Source organism: Colius striatus, chromosome 19, assembly GCF_028858725.1.
Source record: "Colius striatus isolate bColStr4 chromosome 19, bColStr4.1.hap1, whole genome shotgun sequence".
In the NCBI taxonomy this organism is placed as follows: domain Eukaryota; kingdom Metazoa; phylum Chordata; class Aves; order Coliiformes; family Coliidae; genus Colius; species Colius striatus.
Genome location: NC_084777.1, coordinates 8,341,410 through 8,363,362, shown reverse-complemented (window position 1 = coordinate 8,363,362; position 21,953 = coordinate 8,341,410). Strand labels below are relative to the sequence as shown.

The 21,953-nt window shown below is 50.3% G+C and overlaps 1 protein-coding gene across 1 annotated transcript in view; it reads right to left on the bottom strand.

Annotated features, from left to right (window-relative positions):
- ASTN2 (astrotactin 2) overlaps positions 1-21,953 on the bottom strand; it is a 319,116-nt gene that overhangs the window by 59,888 nt on the left and 237,275 nt on the right. The window contains exon 19 of the mRNA XM_062011422.1: positions 21,640-21,788. Coding sequence (XP_061867406.1) covers positions 21,640-21,788 — 149 coding nt within the window. The remainder of the gene's footprint in view (positions 1-21,639; positions 21,789-21,953) is intronic.

Genomic DNA, 21,953 nt, shown 5'->3' with positions numbered 1-21,953 from the left:
TGCTTTTCCCCAGGGTGTCCTTTGCAAATCAGGCCTCACTGCAAAGGCTATTGGATACGACTCTGACGTCAGCAGGGAAAAGGTCCCCAGACTCTCATTAGAAAGGGGAAGAAAAAAAAATCTATCCTTTTTTTTCCCTGACCAATTTAACCTTTTCAGAACAATAAACAGGCTGGTTGCAGGGCAAAACCAAACAAGCAAAAGGGCTGTGGGCTCTGCTTGCCAGGACGAGCAAAGGCTTGTGGTAGGCAAATGCCAAGGGCTTGAGTTGGCATGGTGGCCAGGCAGCCCCCACGCTCCCCATCCTGCCCAACTCAGCACCAAGGGGCCCCTGGGCAGCAGCACCCTGCCCATGCACAGGGTTGGTCTTAACCCTTTGCTAGCCTGGAAACTGAAGCTCACGTCACTACCTGAGCCAGTGTGCTGCAGCAAGAAGGGGCCCTGCACTGATGCAGGACACACGGGAGGCAGCCTCAGACAGAAGCACCCAGCAGTACCCAAAGGCAGCAGGGAGCTGTGCTTCTGGCTCTGCTGTGAGGCAGCTACAGTGCTGTACAAAGGAGTACATAGGGCGAAATGCTGCTCTGTTTTTCCACAGCACCCGTTCCCTAAACATGCAGAACCACATTAATTTACTTTAATCCTGTCTTGCTGAAGCTGGTCAACAGGTGAAGTGTTGTGGCAGGGGGTCCCCAGCAGCTCCCCAAATGCCCCTTACAGACCTCTCACCCATTCTGGAGGACGCTTGGATGTCAAGTTCAGGATAACCCTTGCACAGGAATGCTGTACAGGAGTAGTGTATGGTTACCAGCAGCTACACATGCTGCAAAGCAGCAGCTCCTCATTGCAAAAGTGAAACGTCAGCATTTAGAGCCCCTGGTTGCATTTTGGGGAACAATAGAGGTGTAAAAGAGGCCCTAAGGGGTCAGACTCACTCAAGCACAGTCCCAGCCACAGGGATTGTGCCCAAGTGTCTGGAAAGTAAGGAATGTCACTTTTAAGACAGTGAAGAGTCAGACCTAAAGGAAACAGGCTTTCCCAAACTATAAAAACGAGGCTTGTCAGCACTGTAGCACGTGGGGCAGTGCTGAAGGAGACTGGCCTGTGATACTTGCGATGGGCAACAACCCAAAGGGAACATCTGCTCTTCACATGGTATTTTGGGCCTGTTTTTCCCAGGCTGGGCAGGGCAGGTCTCATCGAGCAGTGCTGGCAAGGCTGATCATGAGAACTGGGCTGCTGCCCTCCTGCAGGAAGCAGAGGAGAAACCACTCCAAGGTGGGAAAAAGATGCCACAAGTGGCAGATCCGCTGATGGAAAAGGGAGTAGCAAAGGGCTGGTGGCTTCTCCAGTCTCCTGGCTCCATCAGGTGCCCATGCAGGATCCCACTGCCCTGCAGCCCCCAGGCAGGCTCACTCTCCCAGGGGATGCTGCACAGTGTGCCCATGACCCTGCTCTCCTCTTTTCAGGAGCCCTTCTGCCCCGAGCAGCCCCATTCCCATGGCCCTGTACCATCTCCATGCTGCCCATGCAATCAGAAGGTAACTTCTCACCTGACACAGAGGAACTCTGTGCATCCTAAAGCCGCAGCACACTCATTCCACACACTCTCCCAGCCAACTGAAGGACTTCCTCTGTGGCCCTCACTGCACTATGGGATGCACAGTGGTTCTCCTGCTGCTAGATACCAGTTGCCCCAGCTCAGCTGTGCTGGCAAGTGAGAAGACAAGAGGTTTGGCCAGATCTCCACCCAGCCACGTCCCTCCAGGGTGGAGAGTGAGGAAGTAAAGAGGCTGCCTGCTCCTGGCCCCTGAGCTTGGCTTGACTGTGCAGGGGTGTGTGTGCAAAGAGGGCTCTTCCCTCTCACTTTTCCTTTCCATTTTACACTTTTCACTCCAGCAAATGTGGAGCCTGTAGGCCCAGCAAGATGGGATTGCTTTCCCATCGCTCCCTCATCGTTAATGTTGTCACGTCCATCCTGAGGCTGAAGCCCTTCCCTGAGGTTCAATGGAGGTGAGCTGGGCTGAGAGAGCTTTTGCATGAGCTGCAGGGCTTTCTAGGACAGACAGATGATGATCCCTTTGCAGCAAGACAAACATCTCTACAGGTCATGTCCTGGACACTTTCTCAGCTGCCACTGAACACGGGGAGGTGGAGCTAATAAGCAGTGCACAGAGAAAGCAGTGATGTTATTTTGAGGATGAGGATACAATCTCCTCCAATTGCCTTCCCCTGCCCCTGTTGCAGTCCCTCCTGGCCCAGACATGGCTCAGGATCTCCTCAAACTCTGTGGGTTTGTCAAACAGCATCAAAAGATGCTGAACTTTGTCAAAGCAGAGGGGATAAAAAACAACAGGGGAGGTTTTTAGATCCAGTCACTCACCTGATCTCAAGGCTGCACCTTTGCAGACATTCACCTTGACTTCCCCTGAGCTCATTTCTCCCCTTTACCTTTGCTGCCCCAGCTGTCCCCCAGCCCAGCAAGTCCACTCCAACTCAGACATCACCTTGATTTTACCCCAACGAGGCTCACAGGGGGATGCCCACCCATCAGCACTGAAAGTGGCTTTGTGCTGCATGGGATAATCCTGGGGGGGTGGTGATAAAGATCTCCTCATCCCCATGGAAAATCGAGCCATGTTCCTCACATACCTCCACTAATTCAATTTCATGCTGTGTGAATAGACCTGCCAAACCTTTATTATTCTTTCTTCTTGACAAGTTTGCAGCAGAGGGGCACAGTGGGCAGAGGGTGAGGGCACAAGGGAGGGGAGGGCTCCTGCCTGACTCTCTTGAGCCTCATCTCTGCAATGAATGCTCATGCTTGGTGCTCTTCAGGTACATTTTATTACCCACTTTTGAAAACAGGGAGCTGAGGATGGTGGGGAAGAATAGTTTGAGGCAAATACATGAATACTTAGAAATATCTGGGGCATGAGGTAATGTGGTTTGGATTTAGGTGAGTGTGAGGGAGAAAAGCACCTTGAGAGCATCCTCTGTGTTCTGCTAACACAGCTTAGACTGGCCTGACCCATGACTTGTCCTGCTTGTCTCCACACACAGAAAAAAAGACTGGCCCCATCCTCTCAACACCTAAGTACCCTTTAAGTATTTACAAGCATTGATAAGGTCTCCTCTCAGTCCTCTCTTCTCTAGGCTAAACAGCTCTAGGTCTCACAGCCTCTCCTCATAGGAAAGATGTTCCAGTCCCCTCAGCATCCTGGCAGCCCTCAACCAGACTCTCTCCAGAAGTCTCTGGGGAATCAGCCAGTACTCCCGGTTTGGTGCCATCAGGGAACTTGCTGAGGGTCCCTCTGTCCCCTCATCCAGGTGGTTGATGAAGATGTTGAATAAGAGTGGCCCCAGAACTGACCCCTGTGGAACTTTAGTGGCCACAGGCCTCCAACTCCACTCAGCACCATTGATCACCACCATCTAACGATTTTCTACAGCCACTTGTGATTTGCAAGAGCACCTGCAGCTAAATCACTCTGGAAAACCCTGCTCAATCACACAGCACCCCACATAGACAGTGATTGGCTGCAACTGCACCACAGTTCTCACAGTAGACTGGGTGTGCTGGTGCCCTAGGCCTGGTCCAGCACCCACAGCTGACATTGGAAAGCAGACAGCAGATGGCCTGTTGAGCCATCAGATTTGGAATCCTAAGCCTCTAATTGCAGCTTTCCTCCTCATCAGCCCCTCAGATGTGGTGCAGGTCATTCACAAGAACTCAGGTCATTGTCTAGAACAAAGCCCAGGCACTCAGTTCCCAAAGAGAGTCTGGTTTTGAGCACTTTCCCTCAGAAATTTATCCCAAATGGAACACAGAATGAGTTCTGTTGGTGACCAAATGCAACTGTTTAACCAGTGAGGGTGTTTTTGTAGGTGATCCTGCTCTGGCAGGGGGGTTGGACTAGATGATCTTTCGAGGTCCCTTCCAACCCTTAAGATTCTGTGATTCAGTGCAAATCTCCTTGAGTTCCCAGTCAGAGATGAGAGGCAGGAGGGACATGAACTCAGTAAGTTAATATGTAAATACAGTTGTTAGATAGAAACACACCGAAAAGGTGAAATTCAGTGTTGTTTGCAAGAATAAAGGAAAACTGGCAAGGTCTAACATGCACAAAAAGGCCAACCTTGAAGGCATTTATAATGCAATTATTTTATGTGTTATTGAAGCTCTTTCCTTTATACCTCCAAATGGCAGGACCTACACTAAGTAGTTGTAACATTTGCAGCCAAACTGACTACTTGAAATGCAAATTAACAACGTGCTCGAGCCTGATTCAACTTTCACATTCAACAACTTGGGCTTTTTTCCTTCTCTCTGCCCTTTTTTTTTCTAATTTCACTGTGAGATTACCCACTAGTTTTCTTTTAAACCTTAAATTACTCCTCTGCATTCTCTACATTAGTTCCACGCTGAAGTTATTTGTTTGGGATTAGTTATACTTACCTAACTCGAGGGGTGCTGGGAGGATTACTGGGAGTTTGCAGAGGGCTCTGACAGTGGAAAGCACTATCTAAATGCTAAGTATTATGAAGTCAGATGAGCTATTTACTGACCTCGATTGGTAATATTCCCCCCTCCAAACTGGATGCAGAAATTGAAAGAGCAGAATCCTTTTTTTGGAGAGACAAATAGCGTCAGAAGGCCAAGCCAAGGTCCACAAATAAAAGAAATCCTAAAACACCACTTAAGGTCAAAAAAGGGCTGGGTTTATTTCTGGTATGAATAAGCACCAAGTGAGTGGCAGGACCTGGAGCACAGGCAGGGAGGCTGCAAGGTGGCAGGAGGCAAAACCCTACCTTGGTACCTTGCAGCATCTCCCCTGCAGCCTTTCACAGTGCTTCCCCATCATCTGCCAGGTAAAACAGCTACCCAAACAGCCTGGCTCTTAAACAGAGAGACAGATCCAGCTCCCTTTCTTTACAAAGATGAGTTTTACTGATGCAACGTGACCTGTTGCTGGGCAGTGGTATTCAATTGTTTCATCTTTCAGTAGCACCTTGAGATCCCAAGAGAGATCAGGGTGTTGTTGGGAGAGATTTTAGACACATACATACAGGCAGAGAACTCCCACTTCATGGAGTCTTCATGATCCTTAAGGGTCCAGCTTCTATGGTTCTATGAAATACTGTCAGCATCACGACCTGTCACCACATTAGCTCTGTACAGACACAGATGACAAATAAACCTAGCTCCAATCCAACCCATGTCTTCGACAAAGTCATCATGGCTGTATTTATTGAGGGAGGAGGGCTAATGGAAGCACAACCCCTTCCCTTCCCCAGTGCAGACACTGCACCCTGCACTCAGAGCTGAGTCTCTACCAGACACAGGCAGGAGAATCCAGATGGAGATGGAGGAATGAAGGAGAAGAAAAACAGCTGTCTATACACACAGCAGCTTTTTGGGAAAGCTTTGGGAAGAGCTTTGAGCAAATATGACAAGAGGATGGGGACAGTGCAAGGATCCTTGTTTAGAAGCCTGTTACACAGAGGATAAAATTTTAAGTGCTGGGAAGAAACCCAGAGACTTTCAAGAGGCCAACAGAAAAGGGAAAAAGTGATGGCCTTAGGGTTGAATACAGACTGGGGGAGGAGGAGGACTCTTCTCCCAGAAAAGCCCCAGGCTCTCCTGTTCCCAAGTCCTCAGTCCCTGACACGGGCAGAGAGCAAAGAGGCACCTGAACCCTACCAGTGAGAGTCTCCACGAGGAGAGACACAGCAGGACAGCCTCATGTCACAGGCCTGAGAAGAACGATAAAGACAGACTACTTGGTTTCTTTCTTCATCTCCCTAGCGTGATTTTTTTTCCCCCCTGTGCTGACACTTGGTCATCGTGTTGGATTAAAGGATCACGAATGACCAGTTGGTGTGGCTGTGGCAATTTTGGCTTTGGTTTGCTTGCCAGAGCGAACAAAGAGCTGGATCTGCTTCATCAGGGAAACATTTAGATCCACTGGAGAGTATTTGCCAGTAAAGGCCACAGAAAATCATGTTCCAGTAATTGAACATTATTTTTCAATAAAGGCTGATAAGGTCTTCAGACCTGGCTCAAGACTCTGGCCACTCTCTTTAGCCACTCAGCAGACAGCTGCACCACGTTTTACAAGGCTACTACCTGCAGGGCTTCTGCTCAGTGCCAAAACTGGGGTGGAGAAACCCTCTCTGAGAATGCCACAGCTAAAGGTGGCTTTCTAGGTGGTGTCTGCTCTAGAAATGAGACACTGCACAAAAACCAGAGAACTGCTGCAGTTATGTCATGCAGCCTCCCAAGCAGAGAGATGGCAAAGATGAGCTGAGAGAGAAACAGGCTGCAATCAAATGCAACTGCGTGAGGAACCAAAAAGCAATGCCTCGGGTGTATTTTGCACTGACATCCACAGAAGGTTTGCAGGCTCCTGGCTGGAGCTGCTCATGCTCAGCAGTGCAGTGGGACATCCCAGAGAAGGCATGAGGCTGCTGCTGAGCATGTGGGGAGAGGAGGGAGAACCAAAATGGGCAGAGGTCTTACACCTCTCAAACAAGCCTTCAGACCACGAGGAGGGTAGGGGAACAGTGTCTGGGATTAGCTGGTGACTCTGTTGGAGGCTGAGGGCTGTTTGTCCAAAACCTGGTCCTTTTTTCCCTATATCCTTCTCCAGGCATACCAGTTAGCCTAAAAACAGATACCACCTCCCCTAATAAAGCACATGTCACACCGAGTATTTCTCTGAAGTGGAATTCAGCAGGAAGAAGAGAGCACAAGCACCCAGACTGCATCTTCATAGATGCAGCCTCCGCCCCACAGCTGGACACTGCCACTGGGATGGGAAACCCTTGTCCACAACCAGCGGAAAAAGAGGAGACAGCATCCTCCAGCCCCCACACTTCACCCACCAGCTGAATCTATATTGCTCTTTTCCCCAAGCCAAAACTATGCCATGAATTTGACCTTCACTTTTGTAACAGTTTGGGGGTGACAAGCATGGCCTTCTTGACGTGGCTAATGTTTGTGAAAAAAACAATTTCAAAGGGAAATAAACAAGCCAGCAGCCAGCCGCAGACGGAGCCCGGTTCCGCTGTGGTTGGCATTTCCAGCCCACGGGGCCTGTGGGGAGGATGACAAAGCAGGGTGGGCAGTGCTGCTGCCAGGCAGGGTGCCACGGGCAGGGCTGTGGGGACAGCGAGGGGCTGGCTGGGCAGCCACCCTGCAGCCACCTCTCCCAGCCTGCAGCATCACCACGAACACTAACGGGCTCTTCTCCTGGAACGGGCACCTTTGCTCTCCAGGGCATCACAGAGGTGGAACACCCTTGTCTAGAGATTATTCTGGAAAGGCATGGTGTTAATTTGTGGGGGTAATGGCTCAGTTCAGCCTTTAATTCACTCTGGCAGAGCTGAAGTCCTCTCTGCCTGGTCTGCTTGATGTCCAACCTCAGGCAGGTCCCTCTGTCCCTTTCCTCAATCATTGAGCCCCAACAACCAACCCTCCATGCCCAGTGCAACGGGGCTGTCACTCCAGTGGGGACCACCAGCCCCTAACAGACCACAACTCTGGCTGGAGGACCCTAGGGAAGTGCTTTCTTAATTACTCATTAATCCAGACAAGCTGCCTAATTGAGAAAAGAAAAACTGTCACTGGAGATCAGCTGCTGGAGACATGTTTTGCTGATTGCTCCGAGGAGCAGAGAAGGGCCATGCTCCTCGCTTTCCCTGCAAGCCTTAAGAGCAGAACAGCATTTGTGAGATAATTTGGTGGTCACAGAGGACTGAGTTTTATTTCTGAATTGAAAACTGGCTATTAAACATCATTTAAAGAACAAAATAAAAATAAAACAGCAATTTCTTCTTTTATTCTCTCCCTATCATCATCATTAACCTTCTATCTGCATAATGTCCCTCTGCCAAGGATCTTCAACCGAGTCATAAAATTTTAGTACTTAAACTTTGTCGGTGCTTTGGAAGGGAGTATTCTTCTCATTTCAGACACAGGGAAACCAAGGCACAAAGAACTAAAATGACCTGCTCAAAGTCACACTGAGAATGATTACTTGAGCCAGGAATAGCTTTCCCGAGCCCTGAGCCCCACAGGTAACGCTGCTCTCACCCGCCAATTAGCTTTTATGGAACCGTTTAAGGAAACATTTCCTTTCACAGACTCTGCCTGTTAATTTACTACCAAGCTTTGTCATCCGTGAGCCAAAGTGTCTTAGTTCTAGGCTGCTGCAGAGCAATCCAGTCCCTTCTCTTGTTTGAGACAAACGTGCTTTCAGCACGTAAAGCTATCTGACAACACAGAGCACCCTGATCAATGGTGGCTAAAAAAGGGCTGGAAGAGGGGTTTCTGTGGGGTTCCTGCCTACTGACTAAGTGTGATTGCTGAGGCTTTGTTAAAGCAGAGGGCTCCACACAGACACACAGCCACAGGGACTGCCAGGGCTCTGAGTGCAGAGGCAAGCTTTGCTTTCCAGCATGCTGCCCTGGTTAGATCTGCTCAGCTTGCTGAGGCAGAGATGACTTTTCACCTAAATCCCCAGTGTCCTAGGTCCTGCCTTCACAGCAGCCAGAAGGGAAAGGTGGAAGAGTGGAGGACAGAAAGGATGGCAGTGGTTGAGCACAGTGCAGGAGAAAAGCAGACCCTTGTTTGTTTTCCCTCTGTCTCCGCTGAGAAACAGTTAATAGGTTGCAAGGTTTCCACCCTTCCAGGACGGAGCCTTTTCCTCCCCTTTCGAGTGCCCCCTGCCTTCCTCCTCCAGCGACTGGGAAGCTGTGACTGCTCTACACCGCTGACACCTCGGCTGCTCTGGAAACCCATGAACTGTTTGAGAAAGGTCAGCTGGCAGCCGCTGCATCCCTTCTCCTGCCTTCCCAGCCCAGACGGCCTTGGGTAGTGCAGGAGCCCCCTCTGTAGGCAAAGACCCACATTTATCAGCATCCCCTACTTCTTGACATGGGTTGGGGTTTTTTTCAGCAATATCCCCATCTTCACCCACCCTAAACCAAGCCAAAAGGAGAGAGAACTGCAAAGCTCTGCCAGCCAGAGATCAAGTCTCTGCTCTGCTGCTCGTTAACAGTTGGTCCCGTTACACATGGCAGGAGACAAGGCTGGGCATCCAGCAGATCTGCCATCCAAACAGCTGAGCTCTTGCCAGCTTGCTGCTGGCAAAGTAAAACAAGCACACCTCTGTACAGTTCTGGCCTTCAGTATGTCTCCTAGGTCCAGAGCTGCCCTCTCTCCAACCCCTCCAAAGCAATCACCTACTTTTCTCTGGTCTCTTGCCAAACCTGGGCTCCCCAGTGCTGCATGAGCACCTTTCCAGCCTGTGTTACAGGGTGCATTCCTTCGCAGTAAAACAGAAGGAAACCATCCACCCCCAGTGCTCCATCTCCATCCTCTCTCCTGCATCTCCTTACCCCAGCCCTACATACCATCCAGGTGAGGCTCTCCAGCTCTCCCAAAACACAGCCTTAAACCCAGCTCTGGTTCTAAACAATCCCAATTGGCCCATTAGATACGCTGCAAAGTCCCCCTGCCCAAGCACTTGCTGTGGCCAGCAGTGAATTAAGGGCAGATGAACACCAGACTGGAAGTAGCTGAGGCAAAATTCCTGCCTGGATGCAAACAAGCTCCATCTTTCCCAAAGGAGGAGTCTTCCTGGGGTGGGAGGTTAGCAGCTGAGTCAAGGGCTTCTGGCAGTTGTTATCAGCCACTACTGCCGCAAAACAGTTCGACCACAGCTTTTAAGAGAATGTGCGACTTTGCCCGTGTTTACTGCTCTCTGTGCTCATCAGTTACAATGCCTCCTCCTTGGAGATGCTCAGCCTGTGTTCACTGCTGCTTTTTTTTTCATACAGCCAGCCCTTCCACACCCCTCCTGCTCAGCCACACACCACTGAATTTGCCAGCAGCCTCAGAAAGATTTGCTATCCTGGATGAAGAAAGCCCCCGTTTTGGATTGTCTCTATTTGGGAGACTCTTACCCACTCCTGGCCCCCTTTCTATGAAGCCCCAAGGCATGCTATTACTCACACAGACATGTTTCCCACAGGGGCATAAAACGGGGGGGGAGGGGGCAAAATTAGAAAGGAAGATGATGAAGATCTAAATCCAATTTGTAGGCACCCTGAAATAACTTTATTTCTCTCATGTCCCAGGAGCACTTCTGTCCGAGACATAGCATTACTCATTTTCATCTGGAGAAGTTTCAGCATGTAACAAAAATATCTCAGGCTCAGTAATGAGGCAAGAAATCGTGCTTACGTAGCTGAGCAAGTAACATCACTCAACTTTCCTGTCCTTGCAGCGGAAGAAAAATGATTGGGGAATAAATTAATCCTAATAAATGTAGGATTCTGATCAGGCATACATAACCTGCAGGATGAGCAATTGATGAAGTCATTGCTTCAAAGGTGCCTTGATGCAATTAGTCACTTGTAAAACACACAGCAGAGGAGAAAACCCCACTCCTTTTGTCAAGGAGCATGGAAATGCTCCGTGTGCTGGGAGTGATTTATGGGTTACAGAGCAGCCAAATTAGAGTGCGCGGCAATTAGGGTCGTTCTCTCCGAGATGAAAGGCTGAGGGGAGATGAGTGAAAGGATGGACAGGATGCAGAAGGGCCAGATGAAGGCAAAATGCCAACGCCACATTTCTGTGCTGTTGGTTTTTAACAGGGGTTATTTCCCCTTTGCACAAATCATTGTGGGGGGCGAAGGTGGGCTCCACAAGTAAAACCAGTGCCACTGAAGATGAATCGAGTCATTAATCACCAGCATGGGTACCCGTAATTAGAGCTGCTGGGAGTCACAGGAGCAAGAGTCAAAGGTTTTAACAGGATTACAGACAGATCTGGATTGTTTATGGCTAATACTAGCAGATAAAGGGAGCCCAGCACATGCTGGAGGTTGGCTGATGAGCATGGGGGAAGACTGCCCATCCCCATGCCCGCTGCTGCATCCACTGTGCTTTGATGCCCATGGCCCTGTGTCCCCCCACAGCACCTGCCTGGGGGGGTACCCGGGAGGAGCCCACCCTCCCCACAGGCCCCGCAGCCCTGGGGTGCAGGATGAGCTGAGGGGAGGGGAAGTGCCTGACCCGGCCGTGCCGGAGCGGGGTCGGCCGCGGTGCAGCTCGGCGTGTTCCCGCCGCAGGCGCCAGCTGTTTGCAGCTGCAGGACAGGCAGATGCTGGGACGACCCTGGCGAGCGCAGCTGGGGCGAGCGGGGAGCGCCTGTCCGGCTACTCGCCTCCCGCCTTGCCCAGATGAACCGGGCGGCGTTCCCGCTTCCCCCCGCTCCCCCCGTCCTGCATCACGGGCTGCTCGCAGCTCACACACTCCTCCCTCCAGCCCGGTTCCCAACAAGCCCCAGCATGTCTCTTCTCAGGAGGCTGCGAGCTGAGGCCAGGCAGAGCAGGCACCAAAAGTCCTCGAGCTTGCAGGGAGGGGAACAAACAGCCTCTCTCCAGGTCTAGGGGCCTCAGCATCCAATTTTAAGTGGCTATTGCTTCTCAGAGCTCATCCTCGAGGACTGGAAAAGGTCTGGGAGCTTTCAAAGAAAGATCCGTGGCTTTAATGAGGAGGAAGTGATCTCACACCTTTGTCCCCAAAAAGCAGGGTGGTGAGATGGGGCTGCACTGCCAGACACCGTCACACTGTCCTGGGAGGGGATCTGGCAGAGGAAGCTCCATTAGCTGCAGGAGGATTCCTGTCAAAGTCAGGGCACCAAGGGAGAAGAGACCCTACAGGTACTGCATGAGGTCAGGCACATCCCAGGGCAGCCAAATGTGGTGGGCATCTGCCACAAGAGCTGTGCACTTGATGTCCAGGAGCAGCGATCAACTCCTGCTCGCCTCAGCCTGAGCAGGACAGGCACATTCAGCTTCTCCATCTGCCAAGCCAGCACCAAGGCTTTCTGGAGCAACCAAAAATTGAGACCTGAAAATAAACTGCAGCTAAGTGTGAACTTTTGAGGCTTGAGAACAGTGAGCAGAGTAAACATTAACTGTACATGAGTTCAGACTCCTTTCTCTTAACTGGCTCTTCTGGATTTAGGGGGCACACACAACTTTTGGCTGTCACTGACGAGTGTCTTGATTTCTCAGGCTGCACAATGAAGCTGGTGAGAGCTGCTGATGTCCACAGATGTCAGTGCAGGACAAAGGAACACCAAGCACTACCTGTGATTGTGTAAGTTTCCTTTCACAGCTCAACCATGCTGCTAGCACCTGCACTCCTGCCCTCAGTGTCCTCATGGGTGTGCACACCTGTGAGTGTGCCACAAAGGGGAAGATGGAGAGTGGGGTTCCTCAGCCGTACCTCAACACTCCTGACTCCATCATCAGGCACTCAAGGCCACAGAAATAGTGAGCCTCATTAAAGCCAGCAAATTCAACGGCGTAATGCTCATATTGGTGAGGTCAGTCCCAAACAGAGCCTGGCTGCTACGTAGGAAGGGCCATTGCCATGCTCTGAGCTCCAGTGAGGTATTTCATCTGAGTGAGTCACCAGACCACCACAAAAACCCACAGGGCCTTGCTTCTGTGGTCATGATCAGAAACCTCCTTTCTTAAATTAATGACCTTCCTTTATCTGTCATCTCACTGTTAATAAAAAGAAAGGAGGGCTGGAAGGAGCAGATCAGTGCCTGGAGCAGAACTCATGTCCAGCTACACTGCACAACTGCTCCCAGAAACAGCACACAGGAGCAGGAGGAGGTATTAACCCTCACACCAAACAGGTCTGCAGCACAAATGTGGGTTTCCCTTCTCCAGTACCCACTGACATGCTGCCTCACTGCAGCATCTCTAACCAGTACTGCTATGAAACACTCATCTGGCCAGAGACAAGCTCATCTCACTGGCTCTGACTGGACCAGCGTGACATTCTTCCTCAAACACATCTCTCCCATAGAACAGATGAAAGCATGCACTTAAATGCTCATTGGTCTCTATGAGCCCCTCTGGGATGTATCAACCCCTTCCCCATGACTGGCATGAGATAGGCTAGCAAGGAGGAAGATCTTCCATGGTTCAAACAACAGCAATTCAGAACATGAAGTCTTTTGTACCCCAGTATTCCTGCTGAGGTGATGCCCATTTGAGAAAAGATGTTCTCTATGAACAAGCCCAGCAGCAGATAAGCAACACCCACACCCTCCTCTACAAAGAAGAGGCCATGGTACTGTTCTCTGGAAGAGCAGGATTACAGGGGTTGAAAGAATTCAGAGACAGTCACTCCCAGCAAATGCCAAGTGAACTCAGTGCTGAGATAAGACCGCTCCTTGACCCCACCACACAGGGCTCAGTGGGAACCCAGCAGGGACCGGTGCACAATACCCACCCAATTCCCCATAACCCAAACTAGCCACAGCACTACTTCCTATTATGTCTCCATAACCCAATCTGACCCCCTCTAGGGTCTCCAGATTAATATCTTAGAAAGCTTACAAGTCCAATCACCCAATTACAGGGAGGAAAGGTTTATCCTATCTAAACAGCAGAAAATGTAACCTAGACCCAGCTGCCCCCTTGCTCCTAAGAGTCAGATCTCAATCCCCAGCAAGCTGAACAAACTGGGAAGGGGTCACGGGGGAGATGGGGAGGGTCTCTCCCTGCCTTGTATCATATGAAACCTGCAGGAAGAGCAGCTATTTTAATTGGCAAATCCCCTGACTCAGGGTTTAATCCCTCTCTATTTTTTACCTAACTTTCCTCACATCAAAGCAACATACCTCACCTTGAGTCACTGCCCAACAAGAGGAGCCCCCATCGCCTTGGTGAAGAGGGAGGAAGAGGATGATGGTCCTCAGGACACACAGTGACACAGCCCAGCTTGGGAGATTCAGGGACAAAGGGCTAAGTACTATCATGTGCCATTTAACATAGACATGCCTGAGGAATGGTGTGGGTTAGGGTGGGCATGATGCTGCCAGGAAACAGACAGGATCACAGACCCAGACCAACTGCTATGTCTCCAGAGTACCTCCTGTACTGGGGCTGAGGTTTCAAAACTCCCAGGGCAGCCTTAGTACCTTCTTGGACCCCTTTCCTATCCTTATTTCCTTCCAGAGAAGCACAACCCAAAAAGTTATCATCCCTCCATGTTTCAGCCACCTGACAAAGCTGAACACATGGTAAACTTCAGCAACAAGAGGAACAGAAAGCAGATTTGCCATCCTGTTCAGGAATTCATCTCAGGCTTTGACTGGAATGAGAGGAATATACAAACTCTCCAGAAAGATCCCAGCCTGGCAGAGAATCCCAGTCTGGGCATCATTCAGAGCCCATCCAAAGGGAAAACCCGTGCACTTTGCTCAACAAGCACACTCAAGTTTCCTCCCAGACCAAGGCTGTGTTGCACCCACAGATGCCCCACAGTCTAAATTTTTCAAACAGCTCAGGGCTGCATTGCCAAGGCTCAGCTTTGCAAACACAGACTGAGCTTCCCTCTGAATTCCAGCCACAACCTCTTGATTAGAAAAGCCTCTCTAGTCAATAAAGGCTCCTACGAAAACGTTCCACTGAACTGCACTCACATGCCACAATCTGTCTGCCTGTGTTAGCAGCACTTGGTTTTGATGCTTTTTGACAAGATGGGTTTGTGGCCTTGACTCTTCCAGATCAAGAGAAACTTAATCCTGGAGGATAAAATTACAGGCTAGTAAAAAACCGCCATGACTACCCTTATTAACTGCCACGTCAGAAGTTCAGAGCCTTCCGAACTAGAAAGGAGCATCTACAGCTGTGTCCTTGAGGCAGAGGTAGCTGTGAAAAGGCAGCACAAAGCCCTTGGCAAACCCTGTGCTCTGAAAGTGCATGACATAACTCATGGCACCATCCAGGCTGCTCCACAGTCAGTGGGGAACGGGCAGACAGTCCCAGCTCTCCACCTACAAAGTGACTTGGGAGAAAGCAGAGATAATGCCCAGCTCTGTTCAAAAGGTGTCTGGGCAGATAAAAATCAAAAACCTGGAACAACCACATGGAAATGTGAATTAATGAAATACTTCAGCAACTGACTCAACCCTAATTGAGAGCTGAGAACCCTCCACCTCCCTTCTGCTTTCCAGGATACAAAAATGACACCGGTAGGTGGAAATAACTACAGCTGTCCCAGTGGGAAAGAAATCAGTGCTTCAGCAGTGACTGCAATGGCCAAAATTAAGCACTTGCTTGGTGCAATTACACAACACATCCCAGGAAGCAGCATCCAAAAACTTGACCTTCTCTTCAAAGGCTTCTTTTTGAATCATCTTTCCTTTTGCTAACAAGAGAAATGGATTCAACACTCAAGAAGGGTGCTCTGAGTGTTGGAAACATCTTTACCCATGTACTAGTCACAGGAGAGGCACCAGCAACGGCAGCCACGCAGCAGCCCTGCCCTGGCCAGGCTCCCTGCACACAGGCATTTGCAGGTGAAGCTCTGATGCATTTCTGTCCCCAGCACATAAAAGAGCTCGTCCTCACCAAGTGGTGGTTGTGATCAGCCAAACAGTTCATAAACCAGCTGAGATCCACCAGGAAGATCACTAAGGAACAAGCAAGTAAACCAAGCAGTAAGCCTAAGACTGGCAGTGGTGGGTCACCAGCTCCTGACCACCATCAGGTCCTCCTCTACTTCAGAGATGTTCAAAGAGCTCTTTGAGTATGAGTTAAACAGACAGATGGCCCCTGAAAGAGCCATCTGTCACTCCTAGGCTGAGTACTAACCCTCCTGATCACCAGCATCACTGCACCAGGAGCAGCAGTCTGGTATTGTAGGTAGAGAGCAAAAGAATTGCTCTCCTGAAACCAACACAGACTGTGGTCTCTTTTCCAAGTCTCAGTTTGTGACCCACCAGCTGCAGAGCCTATATCCCCTGGGCCAGCTTACAAAACTGACACTTCTATTAATACAGGTGCCACAGCTTGCTCTCTACAGAGAGAGCTTTGCAGAGATAGTCAAGACCACTGCCCACACTCAGGATCATTAGCACCTTTAACAACAGACTGGATGATCTCTAGAGGTCCCTTCCAAGCCCCACCATTCTGTGATTCTGACTGGTTTAAACACTGATGCTTTAACTGCCTTCACACTTTGTTGGCACGTATTAAAACTCTGTATCTTCATCTATCTATCCACCTCCTGTCTGCACCTCAAGCTCCTACAGCTTTCTAAGGGCAATGGCAACTTCTACCACTCTCCCAACCTGTGCCCAGCCTGTTTGGACGTCAGGATTCTATAAAGATGATTTGAAGGCACGTAAGAGAAGTGCAACCTGGCTGTACAGACATTGCACTGACTCCTTACTGACAGGCATGGTTATTTATTCTGGCCAGATAGTTTCTTCCCTTCTTCTTCCGATCTACTGCTGGTTTTCAGATGAAAGTAGCAGCACAGCCTGCACACAAGAGAGAGTGCTGGAAGTGACAGTTGCCATAGCTATATCTCTACAGCCCCAGCCATCCAGCCACGTCAGAATGATGCTTTACAGAACAGAGCGAAGTTATAAATAAGACACTCTCAAGCCTCAATTCGGAGCACAACTTGCAAACACACAGAACACCAAGCCTTCAGGTTTGACCTCTTTCACTTTCTTTTCAGTCATGATGCATACTCAGACTCCTCTGCAGAACAGCACTGCTCCAGCAAACCTGCAATGCTGGTGTGGTGACACACACAGGCTTTATATGACCCTACCTCCAACTTTTGTGCAATGCTCTTCCCAGCCTGTTCTTCAGACACCCTGCCCAGCTGCCCTTTGAGTATTATGCCATAGTTGTGTATATAGAGGGCCCTAGACCAAGCTGAATCTGCCTTCTCCTGCTCTGAGGTCTACGTGATCTCCAACAAGCTCATTCAGCAGGCTCTTTGTGCTCTCCTCCTCTCTTTGAGGACTACAAGCTGTTCTGGATGAGGGCTACCTCTTCTCACAAACATGATGACCACCTGGCCAGAGCCACAGAGCAGCAGCACAGAGCCAACCACACGACAGCTACATGGCACTCGCTGTTACCCCCAACCACTGTGACAGCAAGTGACTCTGTTTCTCTGCATCTTCCTGGTTTTACCCAGCTTTATATGGAAGTACAAGCAGGAGGCTTTGTGCTTTGCAAGGGTACGGGGCTGACCACCTTGGTGGTGGGTGGGAATGCCTGGGAGGAGCAGCTCAGTGGTCTGACGCAGGGCAGAATGCTGGGGGGGATGCAGAACCTGCAGAGGCTCTGTCTGCAGGACCTGCCTCTCTCTGCCCTCAGAGGTGAGTACCACTCAATGCTGAGGGTCATGTGCTGAGGATAATTCACTGCCTGGCTCTTGTGACCTCATGGAATGTGTTTTATCTCTGTCTTGGTTCGTTTTCTCCATCTGCACAGCAAGGGAGAGCCCATTCCTACCTGAGAGGGTGCAAGGTCTGCCTGACTTACCACCAGCAAAATTCTTTGAGATATTCTCACAGCTTACACACTGGAACCTCCCCAGGCCTCCTCACCATCCCCTCTGCAGGCACATAGCAAACACCACAATCTACCCCCAGATGTGTGTTCAGAGACCCAGCCAGCAACAAGCAGAGATGTGGACAGGAGGAGAAGAAAATTGCACCAGGGAGAGAAACATTGAGAAAAGGACTGAGGAGCTCAGAGCAGCGAAGTACCACAGCAGCGACACAGCCACCAACCCAGGAGTGATGCAGCCCCTGCCAAGCCCTGGAGCCCAATCCATCACACAGTGAAAGCCCAGCCTCTAGTCCTCCCTCAGCTATCCCCAGACCTGCTGTGCACATGCTATAAACACTTTCAAAGTATTTTTTTTCCTGTTTAAGCCTTGCATTTTGTATGCTCACAGCAGCCACCTCACCCTGCACCGGCCCCAGGCAGGTCTGTCGTCCCAGGTGGGCCCCAGAGATGACCCAGGTGGTCTTAAATTAGGCATCGATCTGCCTGTCCCCACCCCAGGATTTCACCCTTCATCTTTCAGGTGAGGCCTCCCAGCCCTAAAACTAGGGTGAGGATTCTTCTGTCCTTCTCCCCATACAGGCTGTCAGTGGTGCTCGGCTCATCCACGGGACCTTCTAAGCCAGCACCACCCCAGTGAGCAAGTGCCATAGCCCAGGCCCACCTTGGTACAAGCAGAGCTTGTGTCCCAGCCCTGGCAGAACAGAGATGTAAAAAGCACTCTGTGCCACAGTCATGTTATCCCCTTGTCCCTCCCCCTCATCCCCTTCAGAGCTTCTTAACTTCAGAAACCTTCCTCCAGAGGAGTGTTGGAGTGACAGAAAACATTTTCCAAGCCTAATATCAGTTCCAGATGTTCACAGCCATTTCGGTTTGTACCTCACCCTGTAAAACACATTTCTCCTTCTCCCTCTCTCAAGTGCAGCGCCTGCTTTGTCCATGACATAATGTGCTGGCGGGCTCGGCCGTGCACACACACACACACACACACACGCGTTCGCGCCCTCTTCGAGAGCCCCATGTTCAAACAAAGAGCATCACTCAACTACAAAGCCATCACACACATGGAGTTATGAGTAATTTCCACAAGTTTTAATAAACAGTTTGGGATGTAATTGCTCTCCGTCTTCTCTGCTGGCTCCTGAGCGCAGAGCCGCTCGCTCCCCGCGCGCGGCTGTTGAAAGCGTGGTTTGTTTCGCACACAAGTTCACCTCCTGTTAGCCTCAGATGGTCCAAGGGCTGTGTTTTTCTAAGCACTAGTAATAACCTTCTTTAAAAAACACATACAGCTTGGGGGCAGCTGACCCACACGAGCTCCCAGCTCCTTCTGCCCCCGTCCCACAGCATCGCTGCCCCGTGCGGAGCCCAGCAGGGAGCAGAGGGGATGCACCTTACGTCTGCCTCAAAATGCCCCTGACTGCTCCAAGAAGAGCAAATATTTTCTGGCTCAAGGGAAAAGCTACAGCTTCCAGTTGCAAAGTAAAGGGGAGACTGAGAAGCTTTGCAAGGGTGAGGTATCTGAGGCTTTTGCAGGGCAGGAAGAAGGCAGAGATAGGTTAGATAGGGCACAGGTACCATCTAGCTTGCCATGGAGCTGCAGAGCAGGTTGGCAGAGCTTTAGCCTCAACCAGCTCCAGGAATCCCAGTAAGAAATGGCTGCAACTGTAACAAAACAACCAATCCTCCTGTGCAAGCACAAATAACCTGTACATTTAAACTCAACAGATGCAAGGCATGAATGGCAGCAGCTTCAAGAGCCCTCTGAGCTCTCAGGATCTGCCCGGCCCAGTGCTGCCACACTCTGCAGATACCCACAGTACACCCCTCAGCAATGGCAGCAACCTGCTCCTGTCTGCTGGCAGCTGGGAAACCACTGGGGAAGGAAGAACTGCCAGTATCCATCAAAAGCCATCAAACTGCATATCCCACACATCCTCTCCCAAAGTCTCCCCCTTCTGGGGTTGACATTGTTGTGGCTGCTGCTCAGATGTGATGGAGATGCAGCGCAGTACGATGATGGTGGTGAGGGGATATCCACAGCAAGGTTTTTGTCTGGGTAAAGCACAAGACCAAGCAAAGCCTTTGAGATCTGTAGCAGTCAGCATCTCTGCAAACCTACACAAGGTATTTGAATGAATCAAGTCATCTGGCATTAGGGGCCTGTAGGGTAAGAAAGGAATGAAGGCAGGAATGTTGTTTGGTTATAAACAACATAGAAAAAAAAGAGAGAGATTTAGGGTTGGCTTTTCTCTTTAATTGTTAATGGGGTCATTCTGTCCTGAACAGTCCCCCAGAGCAGGGAGAGGGGAAGGCAGCTCCCCACAGTGAATTCAATCACCTGTCAAACACATGGCAGTCATAAAATGAAAATAATAACAATAATAATAATCATCAGCTGTATTTCCTACTCTGGCTGGCAGGCAAAGATCCAGCCACTTCAAAGCAGAAACCTCATGTTTCCCTGGTCTGGCCTCACCTGACTGATGTGTGAGCAATCTGGAATCCCCATCCAAAACAAAACCTTTCCTTTGGTGGCTTGTTTTCTTTCTCCATTACTGGAGGGTGCCCCTCCAAGATAAAGAACAAGCCTTCTTCCATGCTGGAAAACTAGAGACATAACCCAGGGGCCACAGCCACATCAGGCAGTGCTGGAGCTGGATGCTTGCAAGGTGCAGGGGAAAGCTTCTGTGGGACAGGACCACTGCATGAGCCAGGAACCAGAGCTCCTTCTCACAGGGGTCTCCACAAACAGGGACCCCCCAGGACGTGGGGCTCTGGCACTCTCCAGCAGGAAGAGCCCAGCTTTTGCAGCACAAAACTTTTGGCTATGGTGGTAAGAGAAACTGTAGAAGCAGAATGAGATGAGAGAGGGTGAAAAACTTCCCTGTGGCTGAGCTGGAGCAGTTTGCTCTGTGGCAGCTCATGGCAGCTGAGGGGTTGGCTCAGAGGCTCTTAACAAAATTAGTGAGGAGAAGAAAAAAAGTCACCACCACAAGCTGAGCAAGTTTCTGACCAACACCAAAGAGCTGCTTTTGTGCAACTCCCCATCTTCCTCTGAATGACCTTCCTGAGATTGCCTTCCCACCAAGGAACTCAGACAAACCTCCTGCCAGGATGCCAGGGAGGCCCTGCAAGGCTTCGGGGCAGCACAGTTCTGCTCAAACACCAACCCTGTCCTACCTTCAGCTGGTTCCCTGTCCCCACAGGGACAAACATGTCTCACATGAGCTGATCAAGCTCCACTTTGAAACAAATGAGGTGCTTAACCACCCAAAGCAGTAGCTGATGAAAGCTTTGCTCCTAGCACAGGTGTTTACCTTCTTCCTGTGGTTTCTTGCCTGGGGAGGCAGCTTGAAATTGGGGACTGACAGCATCTAGGGGAAGGAGCCTTCATACAAAGGTATATTGCTGCTTCAGTCAACACCACTGGCTGCCCCTGACATGATATACGAGCTTCTTTAACAAACTACATCCAAAATCATTGAGCAAAAAGCAAGAGGAGGTTTTGCCTGGCTTTCCAGGCAGCAGTAGCATCACTCAAGGTCTCGAGTTATTTTCTGAAATATGTCATTGATTCACCCAAATCAAACCCCATCCTTCACACCTCTGCACCTTGCCCAGCAGCTTCTGCAGCACGGCTTGAACTTGCTGACAAAGCCTTCGCAAGACAGAGCGCCCAGTGCAAGCCTGAGCTGGGAATCAAAGCAACCCAGGGAAGTTTCAGGTTCCCCTGGCGTAGTTTTGTGCTACTTAAACGGTCTCCCTAAATACTGCAGATTTCAAGTTCCTTTGATAGGTGTGTGCAGGGCACCTTAAGGAGGCTGGCATGCAATTCACTACTCAGTGGAATAGAGCAGCACAGCCCTGGAGTTGTTGAAGGCTGACCTTCCTCCCACACCCACCATCCTGTAGCATTTTAGGCTGATCAGATCAAACAATTGCTTCAGTCAGAAACTCCAACTCACAGCTCTCCTACCCAAAAAGGGCAAATCATTTTCTTCTGGCACTGTGTGTTCACATTTCCCTTTACCTTCAGGATACCCACATCTACAGAAACCTTCAGAAACCTCTACTGAATGGAGCAGTTTTGATACCTGATATAACACCTTGGCCCCATGCACTGCTCTCCACAGAAGCATCAGCTCCCAGCCAGGCAGGGCACAGGGATCCATCAACACACACTCTCTGCACCAAGAGGAGCTTTGCAGCTACACCCACCTGTGTAGAGGTCTGTGTCTGTGTACTCATCCACCTTCTTGTGCTGCAGGACATAGTCAGACACCTTTGTCCCAATGGCAGGCTGCACATCCAGCCACTCCAGAGACACCACGGTGCTGGAGGGCTCCACGTTGGGTGAGAGGCGCAGGCTGGGCAGGAGACAGCAAAGAAACCAAAGGATACATCAGGGCCCTTTCTGAGGAGAAAGTCACCTTTACAAGCACCCCAACCCCAGGCAACTCGTACACTCATACATGGGGATGTACACACAGACCCAAAAGGACAGGGGGCACAAGGAGACAGCAGGTAGGTGA